This window comes from Gymnogyps californianus, chromosome 1, assembly GCF_018139145.2.
Source record: "Gymnogyps californianus isolate 813 chromosome 1, ASM1813914v2, whole genome shotgun sequence".
NCBI lineage: Eukaryota > Metazoa > Chordata > Aves > Accipitriformes > Cathartidae > Gymnogyps > Gymnogyps californianus.
The window spans coordinates 412,371-429,389 of record NC_059471.1 but is presented as its reverse complement, the minus strand read 5'-3'; the positions used below and the strand labels follow the sequence as shown (position 1 = coordinate 429,389).

General features: G+C 54.2%; 1 protein-coding gene across 1 annotated transcript; it reads left to right on the top strand.

The window, feature by feature from the left end:
• The first annotated feature begins 12,457 nt into the window (after positions 1-12,457).
• On the top strand, positions 12,458-14,102 carry LOC127024754 (hemoglobin subunit rho). Its single transcript, XM_050909452.1, has 3 exons — positions 12,458-12,564; positions 12,683-12,905; positions 13,974-14,102. The coding sequence occupies exons 1-3, from the start codon at positions 12,473-12,475 to the stop codon at positions 14,100-14,102; spliced, it is 444 nt and encodes a 147-aa protein (XP_050765409.1). The 5' UTR covers positions 12,458-12,472.
• Positions 14,103-17,019: the final 2,917 nt, after the last annotated feature.

Genomic DNA, 17,019 nt, shown 5'->3' with positions numbered 1-17,019 from the left:
CTGGAGCAGACCAGAGCTATATGGCCTTGTGTCCTGTCCCCAAAAGTGGCCTTAGGCAGACGCCAAGAGAAGAATGTAAGAACAGCGCAAGCGTGTTTAGTAATTCCTCAAGCACCTTCCCAGCCCTCCGCAGTTTGTGGTCCAGAGGATTCCTGAGCCAGAACCGGTTCATATATACGTCATAGCCCAGGAAGGACTTTTTTCTTCCACTATTCATTTGAATTTGAATTTTGGTAACTGCAACACACAATGGCAAGAAGATCTAGAGCCACTAGATCACTTTATGCTTGTTCTGAACACACCTCTTTGGAGGGGTCCTAATTCACGTCAAGAGACGGCGTACACTTGATCCCTGCCACCAAAGTTAGAGCCATTCAAAGGTGGCTTGTGCTGACACAGCCAAAAGCAGTGTCCATGGTGTGACAGCTGCCTTCCTGACCAGCGCAACATCAGGTCGCACGTCCTGGTTCTCTGCGATGTGCTGAGGTTGCCTTCCAGGAACGCGTGTCTCACGCTCTTTGGTCCCTGTGGGACCCACATCTGCATGGTGCCACATCTGCATCTCTGCCCTCCTCCACCTTCCAGCTTTCCTCTTCTTCACCCACCGTTTCAGGACCAATGTCTGCCACCCTGTCCATGTCCTGCTGGCCAGCCTGGACCACCCAGACCATAAGCCTCACTGGGTATGGGGGGAAGACCAAGGAGATGTGGGCATGAGTGTTTGGCTTGCTCTGTTAGAAGCAGCGCAGCCTGGAGCCCAGCACTGCTCTGGCAGGTGAGGCCAGATGAGCCTGGACTCAGTAGCCTCCCCCTCCCGGCTCCCTGCTCTCCTGCTGAGCATCCCAGCTCCCTCCAGCTGCCCTGGGTCATTCCAAGCTCCTGCGGTAACTCAGCCAGCTTTTAGTCCTCCTGTCGGGGTGCTTTGGGGTGCAGAGCATCGTGAGCCCCTGAGTGCAGCCACTGGAGCGGTGAGAGAGAAATGGGATTCCAGTGAGCACTGTGAGATGGTCCTCGGGGGCCAGGGCATGAACACATGCCTGGATGACACGCTGAGTTCAGCTGGACCAGAAGAGATGCTCCCGGACTTCCACCTCCATCCCCATCAGCTCTTTGTGGGTCTTCCCTGCACAGACCTCTTTCTGTGCCTTTATCATGTGATGACAGACACTCTTGCAGTGTTGCAATTATACTTCAATTCAGAAGGTCAGCAGCATGTCTAGGTATGATTTAAATCTCCTCTCAGCCCTCAGAAAGGTTCTTGTGAGAGGCAGAAGGTTCATGGGGGTCTTTCTAAATCTTAGAACGGATTTTACTGCAGCACTTGGTGCACTGATGGATGAAGCGTTTTGAAAACAACAACATCATAAAATAAATTCCCTAGGAGGATTTCATCTGACTAGAGGAAATGATGAGAACAAAATGCTTTAATGGCCATTGTTGGTGAGGAGGACAAATGGAATATTTAGTGCTGAACATTGTAGCTCAAGAGCCTCAGAGTGGATGAAGATGGTCAGATTTCAGTACCTAAAGTTATATTTATTACTGTATTCTTTGGGGCCTGTCTTCCCCCTTCAGTAAAACAGTAATGAAGAAATATGGTGCACACGGATATGGTGAATGCATTTTTATTGCAAGGAGGAATTGCATTAGGGAAATGTTAACTTAAAGACCTAAACCATTTGCGTTTGTGCAGTCATTTTGATGGAGGTTTGTTACCACAGCCATCACAACCCCCCCAGCTGACAGCGGGGAACAAGCCAGGCTGGAGGTGGCAGCCGCAGCAGCTCTGCTGCTGAGCACCAGGCTTGAGCTCTCCGAGACGACGAGACTGATCACAGTGGGTCCTGCCCGGGATGGTGGCCCAGGAGTGGTGGCTGGTGCCTTATTGTCAGAGTAAACCGAGATAGGCAGACCATATTCCCATTCTGGATACCTGGGTTTAATTTCCACAGCTACACAGAAAAACTGCAGTCAACGTGGACTGTCAAGGGGGAATTTTGCTCACCGCTAGCTCAGGCACGAGCACCGACTCTTTGCACACCCCAGGGGACAGCAAAACGGCGCACAGCCCTTTCCCTCCGCCCTGGCCGAGCAGAGGCACAGCCCGTGCAGGCTGACCACAGAATCGCTGCAGCACTGGTAACTTCTGCAGCAGGTTACTACACGGAGCCAGGATCTCATCCCAGTGCCTGGACCGTGCTCCCAGTTCCTCCAGTCGAGATGCAGGGTTAGGGGTGGCAGACAGATAAACTCTTTGCAGGCACAACCCCACCTGCGTCAGGGGATAAACTGGCACAGGGGTTTTAACTGGCCAGTTCCTGTAAACGCAGGCACCTGGAGGTGATGTTAGAGCCTTCCCAGTCCAGACCAGCTCCAAATAGGTCTGCTGCCTCTGTGCCCAAACATGCAATGAGAAAGCACCAGCATCTCAAATGCTTGCGCATGTGGCTAATTCCCATTAAAAAGAGGTGTATGTGAGAGTCCCTGCGTGCTGCTATAGGGTCAGAACAAAGGATGAAAAGGGTACAGAGGAGGAAAAGGAAGAAACCAGGAAATTCACCCACAAAGTCTGTCCTTGTGCATCTCCTCAGACCCAGAAGGTGTGGGAAGGGACTTGGTCCCGGCCCAGAAAAGCCAGAAAATGCAGCAGCCGGATGCCTTGCTCTTGATGGAGACAGAGCGAGGCCCTCTCCCTGGGAGTCAGCTGCTGAGAGGGCAAAACCGGGTTTTGCTAGCAGAGACATTTACTGAACTGGGGAGGGGGGGTTCACTAGAGCAGCACAGCTTCATGCTGTGCAGGCAACAGTGCAGAATAGGGCATTTATCGGGGCAGGGAGACCCTGTCCTCGCCCCTTTGCTCAGCTGGTGGCCGTGCACGCCTGCCTTACGCTGATGCCCAAGGTCCGTATTTTTTATCACCAAGGTCAGCTCAGGAGCAAAATTCACCCCCAGCCGGATGGTCCGCTGTGGGCACAGGGAGCAGCGAGCCCCTCGCAAGGCTCTCTGTTCCCTCCCCGGCCTCCGCGGGCAGGTTCTGACAATGCTTTGTCACCAAGAGAGGATGGACCCCACAGGCTGGAGACTCACAGCAGGGGCGATGAGTGCGAGGGGCTTTCACACACCTTGCTGGTGTGCAAATAGGAGTGCAAAGCACTGGGGAGCAGCCATGCTGCTGCTCCGGCTTTGTGTTGGTAACACCCCTGGAAAAGAGTGGGGTGAATCAAGCCTTGGAGGAGCTGGGTGCAGCTCATTTCCCCCCAGCTCTGCTCTGCGCTCCTCTGCCCTTCACCACACAGGGAACCAAACCTGGGTTGTCCTTCTGAGAGTGGTTTCGGATTAAGCCCCAGATCAACAGTGGTTAGCACCAAACACAGCCTGGCTGGAAAATCAGCACCCAGACTGGGGAAGGGCTTGGAGGATCCGAATTCCAGCACCTCCTCTGGAAATCCCAGTCACCGGTGGGAGCATGGTCCAGAGGAAGCCCAGGTACCACCCGGCACCGCCCTGCCCAATGCTCGCAGGCTGGCAGGACCACCAGGTGTCCAGGGCTGTGCCTCAGTTTCCCCTCCCACCCCATCCTGCCCTGGTTTGGCCTCGGCATGCCGTGGGGTTTCACCGACACTAGAGGGAGCAGGAACCCTCCCACGGCAGCGGGGTGTCTGCCGGGGCCCCCGACAGCGGGTTTGCCATCCTCCGAAATTGCACTCGCCTCTGGACCCGCGCAGGGCACGGGGTCTGCGGTTGTGGGTCCGGTGCTGTGCCGGGCCGGGCTCCCACAGCCACGATGCACTGTTCCCTGGGCAAAGCCACACGCACAACTCGCATGGTGCCGTGGGGGGCTCACGGGGAGGCAGTGGGGTCCCGGGGGGAACAAGCCGGGTCTGCCCCAGCGACTCTTGCAGGGTGGCTTGGCCAGCCTCGCTTTTCTTTCCCCCTCCCTTCCTTAAATCCATGCCTCAGTTTCCCTGCCTGGAAAAAGAGGGTTTGCTTTCATTTGCATCAGCCCGAAGGTCTGTGGGTCCTCCTCCCAGCACCGCATGCATGAACCGGCACAGAGGGTGCCCCAGGGAGTGCCACATTTCAAACAGGAAGGAAAAGGCGCTTCCCCGGGTGGTGATGGTGCCTTCAAATCCCGACTGTGTGCCTGTCTGGAAGGGGCTCATGCAAAACACCAGCTCCTGGGATGACAGGAGACCCCAGGTGAATTTTGTGCCTTATGATACATGGGAGCTCAGTCTGGACAGCTTAGCGCTTCTGAACACAAATGTTTTGTGCTATGGATCACCCTAAACCACATTTACCCAGAAGCTCCTCAATCGCAGTGAAAGAGGCCAGCTTTACAGCACATGCAAGAGCTTGCCCCGAGCACAGCAGGCTCAGCGCCCACCGGCGCGGAGTTGTGCTCAGTACGGTCAAGAGGGCATTGCACAAACACCAAGCTGGCCTGGCATCCATTTCCAGCCGGAATGCTAACGAAAGCCTGGCTAAGGAAGATTATATCTTGCTGTATCCCTGGTGTAGGGGCAGGGCATGGGACAGCAAATGTCCCCCTTTCTTGAGGGGGATGCTGCCCTGCCATGAGCATTTCATGACACCCTGGGTGCAGCTGCCCTGTTCCGTGCCTCAGTTTCCCCACAAGGAGCTCTGCCTGCCGGCCAGTGCAGGGGGAAGCAGGGGAGCCCTCTGATCCCCTGAGAGCCTTTCTCTGGGAGGGGGAGCAAGGTGGTGTGCTTCCCTCTCCTATGGAAATAGGAAAGGTTTCAAAAGCAGCCAGCACATTTCACCACCCCCCCCCCACACACACACAGACTTGCAACAGGGCAAGAGGGGAGGATGGAGAAGAGGGGCTGGTTATCAGGACACGTCCTACCGTCCCTTTGGGAATAGGAGTCACCTGAGCCTGCCATGGGCTCTGCCCCAGGGATGGAGGGCAGTCATGAAAACCACGCTGCTGCAGGGCTGACCAGCCCATGCTTGCCCGGGTAATCCAGGGCCACCCTCTCTCTCCTGCTTCTGCTAAGAAAAATAAATAATTTTTTAAAAAAGCTAAATATTTTTCAGCTGGTTGCCACACTGCCTCAGCAGAAGTATTTTCTGCCGCGTCAGAAGTCTGACACAGCATAAAGGCTGTTCCTCGGCCAAGGGCTGCCTTATCTCTGCGCAGCCAGGCTCCTGTTTGTGCCGTCCCAGCTATCGCCCCGCCGCAGCCCCGCGCTGCAGCCGGGCTGGGAGAGGCTGCCGTGACTCAGCACCCTGCCGTGGGTGCCTGGTGCCTGTGTAAACTCATTTCACTCAATTTATGATGGGAGAGCCTGCCACAGCAATACGGCAGAAATAGCTAAAACATCCCGCTGCAGAAAACGGGTTTGAGTCCCGGGCATGGGAGTGAAAGCCTCATCTGGCTCTGCCAGGCAGGCGATGCTGGTTTCAGAGCTGCCTTTCTGCCTGGATGTCTGAAAAGGACCCTCAGAATAAAGTGTCCCTCTGGGCTGGGGTGAAACAGGGTCTGTGGGACGTTCCCCAACCTCCATCTCAGCTCAGCCCCACAGAGATGCTGTTATTTGGGACTCCCTGGGAGAAAGGGGATCTGCCTAGTGCACGATGCTGGGATGATGGCTTGGTGCTGTGGAGAGCTGAGCAAAATTAGAAATGACCTTCAGGCCAGTCCCTGATTCACCCACAAGTCCTGGGACCACAGAGGTGCTGGGATGAGCTGCTGAACACCAGGGCTTCTGGCAGGGCAGCAGGAGAGAGGCTCTGCCAAGGGCTGCCCCACACACAGGGTTTTGGTGCATCAGTCAGGGCAGGGGGCTGCTCTCCCATGCGAGGGGTACACGGTGCAGGCAGCCCTCAAACAGCGACTCAGCAGCCGCAGAGGGATTGCCCCAGGTGCCATCCCTTTTTCAGAGCCACTTTTGCTACTTGAATAAGTAGCAGACGCCAGGTTGGAGTCAGGTCTCCCTTTCTGCCTTCCTAAAACCAAGTCCTAACACAGAAACAGGTCTGGCTGTGTCCATTGCCAGCATTAACTGCTTGAAAGGCATCAGGGGAACGTAACCCATACAGAAAATGTGTTCATGACCCAGCTGGTCCTATGCCACAAACAGGAGGAGAAAAGTCCTTGTCTGAGCTCAGCAATGCACTTCTTGGTCCCATGGCTTGGTCCCAAGCCTTCCTTGTTCACAGGGACACCTTCCATTAGCAAGTGCCCCGGGACTGTAAGATCTGGGGGACAGCTCTCGTGGTTCCCATCCAGTGCTGAGGGCTTTTTGGGGGGCTCTGTGGTTAAGGGAGCCTTCTGCAAAGCAAGGACAGGCAGAGCCAGCTAGACCTGCAGCAGGTGTAGTGCTGGGAGGACTGGCTAGTTCCCTTGGAGCTAAACTGCTCCTTAGAAAAAAGGATGCTGGAGCCTTGTTAGGGGGTAAGTGAGACTGTTCGCCCTTACTCTGAAGTCTCTGGGGTTTAGATGTGTGGAGGGTTACCTGCTCTCCACACTGTACTTCTGCCCAGCACGAGTACAACCAAGCATCCTCCCGGAGCAGCGGGCTCCTCTGCCCTTCCTGCATGAAGACTCGGCTCAGTTTGTCCAAGGAGCCCTGGGCTCCCTTAGTGACCACAGGTGAGGAAAGGCATGGGGAGGAGAGGAGAGCAGCCTTACGTTTCAGGTGTGAGAGTGCTCCCCAAGGCATGAGCATGGGCAAGGGCTGGGGGAAGCGGCGGAGGAAGGCAGCATCGGATGCCCTTAGCAGCCAAGCAAAGGAGGCAGCTGGTGCCCCCGCTCTTGAGGTTTGGAGCCCACGTGTGCCTTGAGAGCACTGCAAAAGCCCCAGGATTTTCAGAGGCAGAGGTTTCACGCCTCCTGTCTAAGGTCCTGAGGAGGGTCTCCAACCTGCCTGGCACAGCTGGGCTCCCTCGCCCAGGGATTTCCCTCCCCAGCCTGTCCCACAGCGGGCGAGCCCAGACCCTCTGTGCTCCATGGGCTGATCCTGACCGCCTGTGCCAGCACCTATTCGGCTCTGCGGCTCTTCCCTTCCTGAGCCTGTAAAGCACCCAGGGTCCAGCCCTGGCCAACGGGTCTTTCTGGCCACTTTCTGCTCTCCTGAATTGACGACTGTGAGTTTGAGCCCTGCATCAACAGAGCTGCATTTGCAAAAAAGCTGAGTCCAGGGGAATTCCCTGCTGACCTGTCAGAGTGCAGAGACACAGGAGGGAGAAGGCACCAGGACAGCCCCCAACTCCAGACACTCTTTGTGCCTGCAGAACCGCAGGGATACTGCAAACCACCAAGGATCAGGACTTTCGGATTAGCCACAGTTCAGCTGAATTGCCAGCAAGAGACAGCAGAGGGGCTGCACTGCAGAGTTGTAGTGTGTGAGCACAGGGACGCAGTGTCACACGCAGGGCTGCGTCAATGCCTGAGGGCTTTTGGTTTGTAGGTTTCCTAACCAGGGCACTATAATTCATGGCACTGTGTTGTCCCGTGGTGTTATAATCACTTATTTCATCTGCATGGGCAGGAGACCCCAGAAGGGACCTTTTCTGTGTGTCTGATTTTCCATCCCTTTCTCTCTCCTCTGCTCACCTCCCGCTCTGGCAGTGCCCAGGGGCCCTGGGGAACACACATTTAGGGATCCCCACCTCGCTAGAGGAGCAGAGGGCTCGGTGACCGAGAGTCAGCTCCCATCCTCCTGATCAGCTGTGTTGGTACACACCTTGCTCTGGTGTGAACGCTGCCTTTGGGCACTAGGCAGTGATGAAGGAGATCCTGAAATCCTGTCCTGTAACACCTCTCACCTGCCCTAAGACAAAAAATGATAGGAAAACTCAATTTACCCCATAGATACCAGGGCTGCGCACTGGTGTGACTAGCAAACGGCGGCAGCTGATGTGTGGATGGAGGTATGCCTGTACGGCTGTCCGTATGCCAGCAGGCAGCAGAACCGGACCCCAGCCCCACTAATAATGCAGCCCATTTCTGCTAAATCCAGGGTCAGAAAACAGGCTGTCACATCTTGAGCACAGCCGGGCGCTGGCTTTTATCTCGGGTTGCAGCGAGGGTGGCGAGGAGCTATCTGGCGCGGGGCTTGCAGGGCGTGGGTGACGATGGGCTGCCCGCGGGTGATAGAGGGGGAGCTGGGCACGGCCAGGGCGGCGGGGTCCCAACCAGCCTCTGTCAGGCTGATAGTTGGGTGTCGTGCTACATTGCTGCGGCCGGGGATGCTACGCCAGCCCGAGCACGGCAAAGCAAGGCAGAGCCCTGCTCTGGGAGAAGTGGTGCTGCAATGGTGCAGCGCATGGTCCAGCAGCAAAGTGTGCACGGTGCTGCGATGGAGACTCATCGCACGCCTGGCCACAGCTGGAAAACCCCACCTGGCTCCCTCGCCCCCCCTGCCCCATTGCTCTTCCCCTCTGCACCCCGGGAAGTGCTGCACCGGCCATGTCCCTCACTCAAGCTGTCCCACTTGGGTGTCCCCTCCAGCCCAGAGCTCGCGTGGGCTCGTTTTGCAGCCCAGGGCAGAGCTTCTGGTAGTAAGCCACAGGCTGGACCCTCTTGCGAGGAGCCTGTGTCCTTCTCGTGCTGAGCAGATGAAAACCCCAGCGAGGCTGAGGGGTGAGAGCAAACCATCAACTGGGTTACAGGCAGGAAAAACACTGCCTTAAATGAGACTGTCTTGGAGACACCTCATCATGAACAAAAAAGCTGCTTTTGCCTGTTTCTGGATTGCTTTTGCCCGAGTTCTTGTGTTGAGGGATAACTCAGAAGCTGTTTAATTAAATCTTTAGCTTTTCCCTGAATATCCTGGCTCTTATGCCTGACCTTGTGCCTCTCATCCTTTCACCTCACTCAGCTCTGAACCCCCCATAGCCTATGACACTGGACTGGCTTTAGGGCTGGCTATGTCCTGGTGAATCCCTTTACAGGGATATAGGGACAGGGATGTATGAACAGGGTCAGGTCACATCTCCTGCCGTGCCCTGGAAGCCTTCTGTGCACTTCTGTTGCAACCAGCCCCCAACCTCCAGACAGTGTCACCTGAGACCCAAATTTCAGACCCAGGAGATTTCCTACAAAATTAAAGCAATACAGTAAAAGGCTCTAAGTCAATTAAAACACCGAGGCCCATGCTTGCATGGTAAGTCATTATGTGGCATGAAATTCAGGCCAGAGCAGTCAGAGCAAGGGGTGCTCCGCACCTCTTGGAGTCAGGCCTAACGGGTACAAAGGGTTAAACCTGGATCCTGAAATTAGAGATCCACGTTAGGGGCAGAGCGGCGTTCATTTAACCTGCAGTTATATTTTCCCTTAGTTTATTGTTACGGCACAGAAACAATTTGAAATGTCTTTGTGTTGAAAGCAGAGTGCCTCGGGCGATGAGCCACAGCTAAATTAGATATCTCTCCTTGCGGTAATAACATCAAGCTCTCTGCCTGCTTGCTGTAAAACTCCAATCTGCTCCGAATCTCCACCGTGGTGCGCCCGTACCTCTTCTGTTTGTGGTCTTTCCTATTCTTCCTTTCCCTCCTAAGGAAAAAAATTGCATTTTCAGAAATTCTCCTTGGCTTTCATGTTCAGGCTAGTAACCAGACAGTCCCAACCAGGGGAAGTTGTATAAGTCACAGTGATTCAGACCAGCCTGCTGCTGCTCTGCATTTCCCTGAATTCATCATTGACCACATCCTGAAGTGGTTTATAGCAGCCGCTCTGCTGGTTTCCTTACGGTCTGTGAGCATTATGTAAGGCTTTGCTCTGGTCCTGAATTTGGGGTTCACCTGGACAATAACCTGAAGTCCCCTTTTGCCCCAAGCACCATTTTCTGGAGCAACCCTTTACAGGGTATCTGCATTCGCAGCGTGGTGGGGAGAAGTCAGCTCTGGCCTTCAAGTTAAATCAAGGCACCAGTGCTGGACTGGACACAGCCAAAAGGACCAGTGGAGTACGAGTAGGCTGAAGCTCATATATGAATTTACAGCCCAGAGTGGCTGTAAAAGGTCATTGCTATTATGTACTTTCCACATCCAGAGGCATACAAGTCTCCCATATGACCCTAACCCGATTAGCTGACTGATTCACCTGCTATTATTCCTTTTCTATGAGTGTCCATCCTACGGGATTTAGAGAGTTTAAAGGATTACTGTGGGTATAAAAGAAGCCATTAAAAGGAATCAATACAGAAAAGCAGCACCAAACGAGCTGGAATGACTTCAGCCTCTCTTCCTCCTCTCTTTCCTCTGCCTTCCCCCTTCCCCTTCCCCTCGGCTTTTTGTGACCATCGTTAACCATCCTGTGAAGAAGTGGTCCTGCTCCTGCAACTGCACCAGCAAAAACAGACCCTGAACAGGTCAAAGCGTGGGACCAGGACCTGAGGTTTCTCACTGCAAGCCATGTCTCTGCAGAGTCCAGAAAAACAGCATTTATTAACCACAGATTCTTGTTAGTAGCAATACTGCAGTTAATACTCTCCTCCCAGCCTCTGTGTTTGATGTTGTCCTGCTTGTCCCAGCTTCGCATTCCTCCTGCTTTCTGCCACCCCTCCCCGAGCTTTTTCATGCTGCTGGTTCAAATGCAGAAGAAAAGAATCATTATCTTTTCTCTTTTAAAGTTCAGCTTTGCAGAGCTGAAAATGAGACTCCTATCACAGATCAGGCAAATGCATTGCTAATAATAGACCCAGATGTAGCTTGGATTTTATTTTCAATGTGGGTCTGCCAGGAAATGCAGACTACAGGACGAGAGAAGTAATAAATGAAAAGGCCATGCTAGGTCATTTATTGTCATCCCCCAGCTGAGCGTGCAGCTGTTCTGGTCAGCTCTGTGCTCAGTTGTATGGGCCAGCTGACTCACATGATGGGAATATCTGGCTGTGAATTTAGGGTTGCACATATTTGATTTCACTCTTTGAGTCCTGTCTTATTGAAAATTGACAACTTCTGAAGTCTTCAGATCTCCTTAAGAACCGAGGGCTTGTGACCGTGTGTCTGCTCTTTAAGTGAGGAACTAAAGCAAGCGCTGGCCACCTGCACGATACATTTATCTGCATTGAGCAGCCTCCGCTCCACATTGTGTTATCAGACCACTCCGGTGGCTTGCTTGTTGCTGAAAGGGGCCTGTGGGCCTTGCCTAGGATTCAGAAATTTAAAAAAATGAATAATGCCTCCTAGGACCCTGCAGCAAGGAGCTGAAACATGAATACAGGCGTGAACCACCTCAACTGGATCACAGTGATGGGCTTGTGCCACTGCTCAGTGTGGCTCTGATGAGATCAATGGACCAGTATGGATCTGTAACTGGAATGTGTCAGAGGTCTGGATGAAACCTCCTAGACTGCCTACAGACAGACCCAAAGTCCACGGTCTTGTCAGGGTGCCCTACACCTCATGCGTCCTGGCTTTGCCTTTCTGAGCATGGGAGCACAGCTTCACCCGAAGGCTGAAAAACAGGAAAACACCCATGTAGTTCAATGGGAAAGTGACAGCCAGAGTCAAACAAAAGCCTTTGGTCAGACCCTGAACTGGTTGGAATGGATGTTGCTGGTCTGGTTGTAACACAGTGGGTCCTGCTATCCTTGTGCAAGGCATTTAATTTCCCAGCAGGGAGAGGCCAGTGAAGTGCCTGCCTTGTTAACACTGTACACACATTAAAAGAGCAGAGCAGCCTGCCCCCAGTCACAGCCTGCCCCGGCAACGGCATGCCACACAGGTATTCCTCGAAACCTGGAGCATGAGGAGGTGACCTCTGTTTCATTAACACCAAGCATGGCTGCATATCCCTGGATCTCCAGCACACGGTTCAGGCGTGGAGGAACTGGACTGACAGGCTGACGTTTTCCACACTTTCGCCTGATGAAAGGTTCTTGCTTAGGAAAATGGACAGGGGGTTCTCTGCGGGTCTGTGTGTGTCCAGAGCTGCAGAGCTGCGGCCAAGGGCAACAGCACTCAGCATCCCCAAGAGTGTGCTCCCGTGCAGAAGGGTCTGTGAAGCGCCTAAGTTCATAAATCAGGTCATCTATCCCATCAGAGAAATATCCCTCAAGTTTAAAGAGCCTGTAAATCCTGCAGAGGACTCAAAGGTCGGGTGCTGCCGGCATGAAGCTGTTGTAAAGCACCTTGCACATGGGTCAGTGCCTGCTGCAGGCTGCAGGGCATGGGGTGGCATGTGTATGCCTGTGGTGAGCAGGCAGTCATGGGGCGGGGGGGGGAAGGAGAGGGAGATAAGAGGGTATTGTGTCCTGAACCTGCCTGTTAAGCAAGTCACAGGGCTTTTTCCTTGAAGACCACACCTCACTGCAGATTGACCACTCCATGGACAGACCGACCCACCACTGCTGGGGACCCCCACCCCGGCCCCAGCCAATGACCCCGCAGCGCAGGACGGGGAGGAGCTGCCGGCAGTGGATAAAAGCCTCCGTGGGGTCTGCAGCTCAGCTACGGGGTCTGCGTCCTCCTGCAGCTCTGAGCAAAGCCGCCTGCCGCCATGGTGCACTGGTCAGCCGAAGAGAAGCAGCTCATTGCCAGCGTCTGGAGCAAGGTCAACGTGGAGGAATGCGGTGCCGAGGCCCTGGCCAGGTAGGTCCAGCTCCCGGGCATCTGCTCAGCTGCACCCTGGACAGAGAAACTGTGGCAATTGCATTTGGGAGCATTAATGTGTCCGTGTGTCTGCTATTGTCCCTCCGTCTCTCCCCAGGCTGCTGATCGTCTACCCCTGGACCCAGAGGTTCTTTGATAACTTCGGGAACCTCTCCAGCCCCACTGCCATCATCGGCAACCCCAAGGTCCGTGCCCACGGCAAGAAAGTGCTCACCTCCTTCGGGGAAGCCGTCAAGAACCTGGAAAGCCTCAAGGCGATCTACGCCAAGCTGTCCGAGCTGCACTGCGAGAAGCTGCACGTGGACCCCGAGAACTTCAGGGTGAGCTGTGCTTGGGGCTTGACCCTCTCTCCCTCCGTCCTGCAGACTATCTCAGTGCCTGGAGGGTTTCAAACAAGCATAAATAACTTACATTTTAGTTATCAAACAGAAAGGGGCTGGCTTGGATGGAGATTGGGAGAGAGGGGAAGGTTGGGCATTTGATAGTGCCAGGGAAATGCCAGGCTCCAGGCTGTGAGGGGTTTGGGGACAAATATAGGGAGATGCTCGGAAAGCCTGGAGGCTCGTGCAGGCATGGCTTGAGAAAAGCGGGAGAAGGGTGCCGGGAGGCCGAGTGGGGCTGAGGGTGGAGAGCATGGAGGGAAGTCCCACTGTGTCGGTGCCACGGGCAGCCTCTCCGTGGCACCTCCTGGCCCCCAGGATGGGGACCACTTCGTCTCCCCGTTTTCCAAGGCTGGCAGACATGGGAGGAGAGGCAAAAGCAAGCGTGGGATGGTCAGGGGCTGGTAGCTGATGGGAAGAGATGCAGACTGGGATTAGAGACAGAGAGGACAGGTCTGAGCCTGGGGACAAGGTCAGCAAATGAGGGAGGGGAGCAGGAGGGGAATGAAGCAAAAGAGATCAGGGTGCGAGAGGGTGAGAAGTCACTGTGGGTGAAGAGAGGGAGCAGTTCAGGCTGGAAGGGATTGAGAGGGCTGAATGTGGCTGATGGCCTCTGTTCAGTCTATGTTTAAGCCTGTCTTCGGGGATGTAGCAGGTAGACCTCCCACTGACCCTAACCCTCTGCTCAAGTAGGCATGGGGTTTCACAGCAGGGGGAAAAAAAAAAAAGGAAGAAAAAAGACAGAAAATGTCTGGAAACAAAGTCTAGAGGCTGGAAAAAGCAGGTGTGAGAAGAAGCAGAGACAGAGCAGGTGGACACTGCTGGATATGGTCAGCACAGGACTATTTTCCTGCACAGAGAATTCAGCTAAAAGAGCTTCCCTGGGTCGCAGCCTCCAGGACCCAGCAGAGAGCTGGGTTCCCTCCAGCCCCTGGTCCCTGGGTCCTGTGCAGGGTGAAAGGGTGCTCAGCACCATGCTGACCTGATTTCCTTCCTTCTCCTCTCCAGCTCCTGGGAGACATCCTCATCATTGTGCTGGCCGCACACTTCACCAAGGACTTCACCCCTGCCTGCCAGGCCACGTGGCAGAAGCTGGTCGGCGTGGTGGCCCACGCTCTGGCCTACAAGTACCACTAAACCCTCTGGAGGCAGATGTGTCTGTAAGAGTCAATAAAAACCCCACATTTTCTGGATGACTCTGTGTGCTCCTGTGTCTCTGTGGTTGCCTGTGGGGCGAGAGGGTGGGAGCAAGGGGCATGGAAGGGGGGAAGATGGGCTCCGGGCTGCTGGGAGCATCACACTCCAGAAAGGCAGTCAGGCTGGCCAAAGGGGAGGCTACTTTTCCTGGCTATTTGGGCTCTCTCCGAAAGGTATCAGCCTGCTCGCTGCTGCCCTTTCCTGCCTGCCCGGCCGGGCTGGTCCTGGACCTCCATGCACAAAGTGATGCTGGGGTGCATCTCTCGCACACGGAGCTCCAGTGGGACATCTGGGGATACTGGCCTCTAAACCAGTGATGGGCACGTCCCAGCCCGCCTAGTACCTCTGAGCTTGCTGAAATCGCTGGGGGTGGGGATTTCTGACCTGTTCTGTGCAGAACACCAAGCTGCAGGGCAAGCAAGGGCCCCTCTGGCCCTAAACCTCTCAACCTGTGATGCATGCAAGGACATAAATTTGTAGAGATTCACTGACGCCAGCTTAGATTAGGCAGAAATTTGGCCCTTCGTATTTTAGTACTGATGTATTTTTAAGAAGTTGATCAAAAGCATTTTCTGAATCAGCAATGAAAATGCTCTTACCCTTACTCTTGTGCATTTTGATCAGAATACGGTATCTAAAAGAAAATGTGTATGATCCCAAGAGGAGGGGATGAGGGCAGCTCTTAAACAGGACCGATCAGAGCCTTTTTTTACTCGGATTGTCTTAATGGAAGAATTTTTTCACTGGAATGGAAGAATTCTCTGTAAGCACATTAGTTTCAGCAATGCTTTTCCAGGAATAACTTAAAAAGCAACAAGGACAGACATGTCGGTGTCTCAGAATGATGAAATCCTTGTTTTGCATGATTTAGGAATACATTTTCTGCCTTTCTCCTGATAAAGCAGGGATTTGCACTTATGACCCCTCTATCCTACACAGACAGCCTGCCTGACAGGCAAAGGATCCAGCCTGGCTGGCAGGGCCGAGAACATCCCGGGCTGGGGGAAAAGAAAAAGAAAAAAACCCCACAAACCAGTCCAGCTTTCCTGCAGTACGTCATTCTCCTCTCAGTCAGCAAATGGGCAATTCAGCATGATTTCAGGAGGTAAGACCGTTCCCAACGTCTTGTTCCAGTCAGCACAAAAGCGCAGCTCAAAACCTTGGAAGTTGCCACCAAACAGAAAATGTCTCCTGCACTTGAGGCACGGACATAACATTAACAAAATGACCGTGGGTGCAGCCAGCAGCACACGCTCTGTCTGTTCGTGTGTTTGTACCTCTGGGTCCCAAACCAGCAAACGCTTGCACAGTGGCTGTGGACCTCAGCAATATGTTTTTGACCCAGTGACTGTGAATGTCTTAATCATTCTGTTCCTCCTCTCCCGCCGTGCACCATGGACACATCCCAGTGGTGATGTGGAGCGTGTCCTGCTCCCTGACCGTGCACTATGGCCAGCACCTGGGTGGTCTTGTCGGCCTTAATCTGCAATTAGAGGTACAGGCAAGGGACAGGATGCGGTGCTGGTGTTGCTGAGCCAGTGTGCCAGGCTTTCCAAGTGAGAGTTCCCCTCTCTTGTGTGAAGCAAGAGCAAAGTTATGACCACCAACAGCCCATCTGACCCCAAAGCAGGGTTAGAGGTGAGCCCTGGATGCAGGCCAGATGAACACCATGGCAAGCCTGGTGTTGAAATGACACTGCCTAGTCCTAGCAGTGTTGCATCAGTAGCTCTAACAGCTCTTTATAGAGGAAGCAGTGTCAGTAGTGCCTCCTTCCTTTGCAGCTGGGGAATGGAGCAGCACAGGGGAAGTGGCTTGACCGAAGCGCCTCCAGCAGCTGGTGGCAAAGCAGGAATCAAATGTGCATTTCCAGGCCATCACGCTGTGCAGACTGTCATCTTTGGGGAGGAGAGCCCAGCCTCACCAGCACAGTAACAGGGGGCAAAAGCAGGGCTGGTGTTTTACCATGAGGTAAAATGGCTATCGGGGCGTTTCTGCAGCGGCGGTGCAGAGTGATGCTGGGATGCTCGGGCAGGGCTGGGAGCCACAAAGTGCCCAGGGGACAGCGAGCCATCAGCTTGGTCCTTAGCAGCTGGCTAACAGCAGTTGGCTCATGTTCAGGACCTGACTTCTGCCTTGCCCTCTTGTTACGCCATTTCAGTGAGCCCCAGATGCTCACCATGAGCCCCAGGATCTGTGCATCGTGCAAAGAGCCTTTTGGAGCCCAGAGTCCCTTCAAAGTGGTTCCAGCCCCCCATGGCTTGACCAAGGCAGGGCTGGCTGACACACGTTCCCATTTTTCTATCTGCTGCTTCCACTCCAGGGGGAAGGAGCGAGATCCTGCCCTCAGCTGGGAGACCACGAGATGCTGGCACAGAGCGGGATGAGCCTGGACAGGGCTGTTCAGCTGGGAAAGGACGATCACAGCAAATAAAGTGGGAACAAAGACACCCTCAAGACCTACTGGCTTAAGACACAAGAAATTGCATGTTTTGGAGGAGAGAGAAGAGGCTGGCCTGGATCCAGAGCAGCAGAGGCTGGGTACAGCTGCCACTCCCGCTGATAAGGGCTCTGGTAAAGCTTGGCGCGGGACACTGCCTGCTGCAATCAGAGTGACCAATAAATTCTGCTTGTTTCAGAAAGGCTGTCACTATAGCTGCCTTTTGCCATCATCAGGATGGTTTATCTATACAAGGGGAAGGTTCCCATCCATGGAAGTGGGCATGGCCCAGTGTGGGGCCAAGAGATGAAGAACGACTTAGGGGATCTTCCACCCACACCAAAGCGAACAGCTGGCTGGAAGGATGCTCGAGGGAAGAGTCCTGAGCATAGTGAAATCCGTCCCAGGCAGACAGCAAAA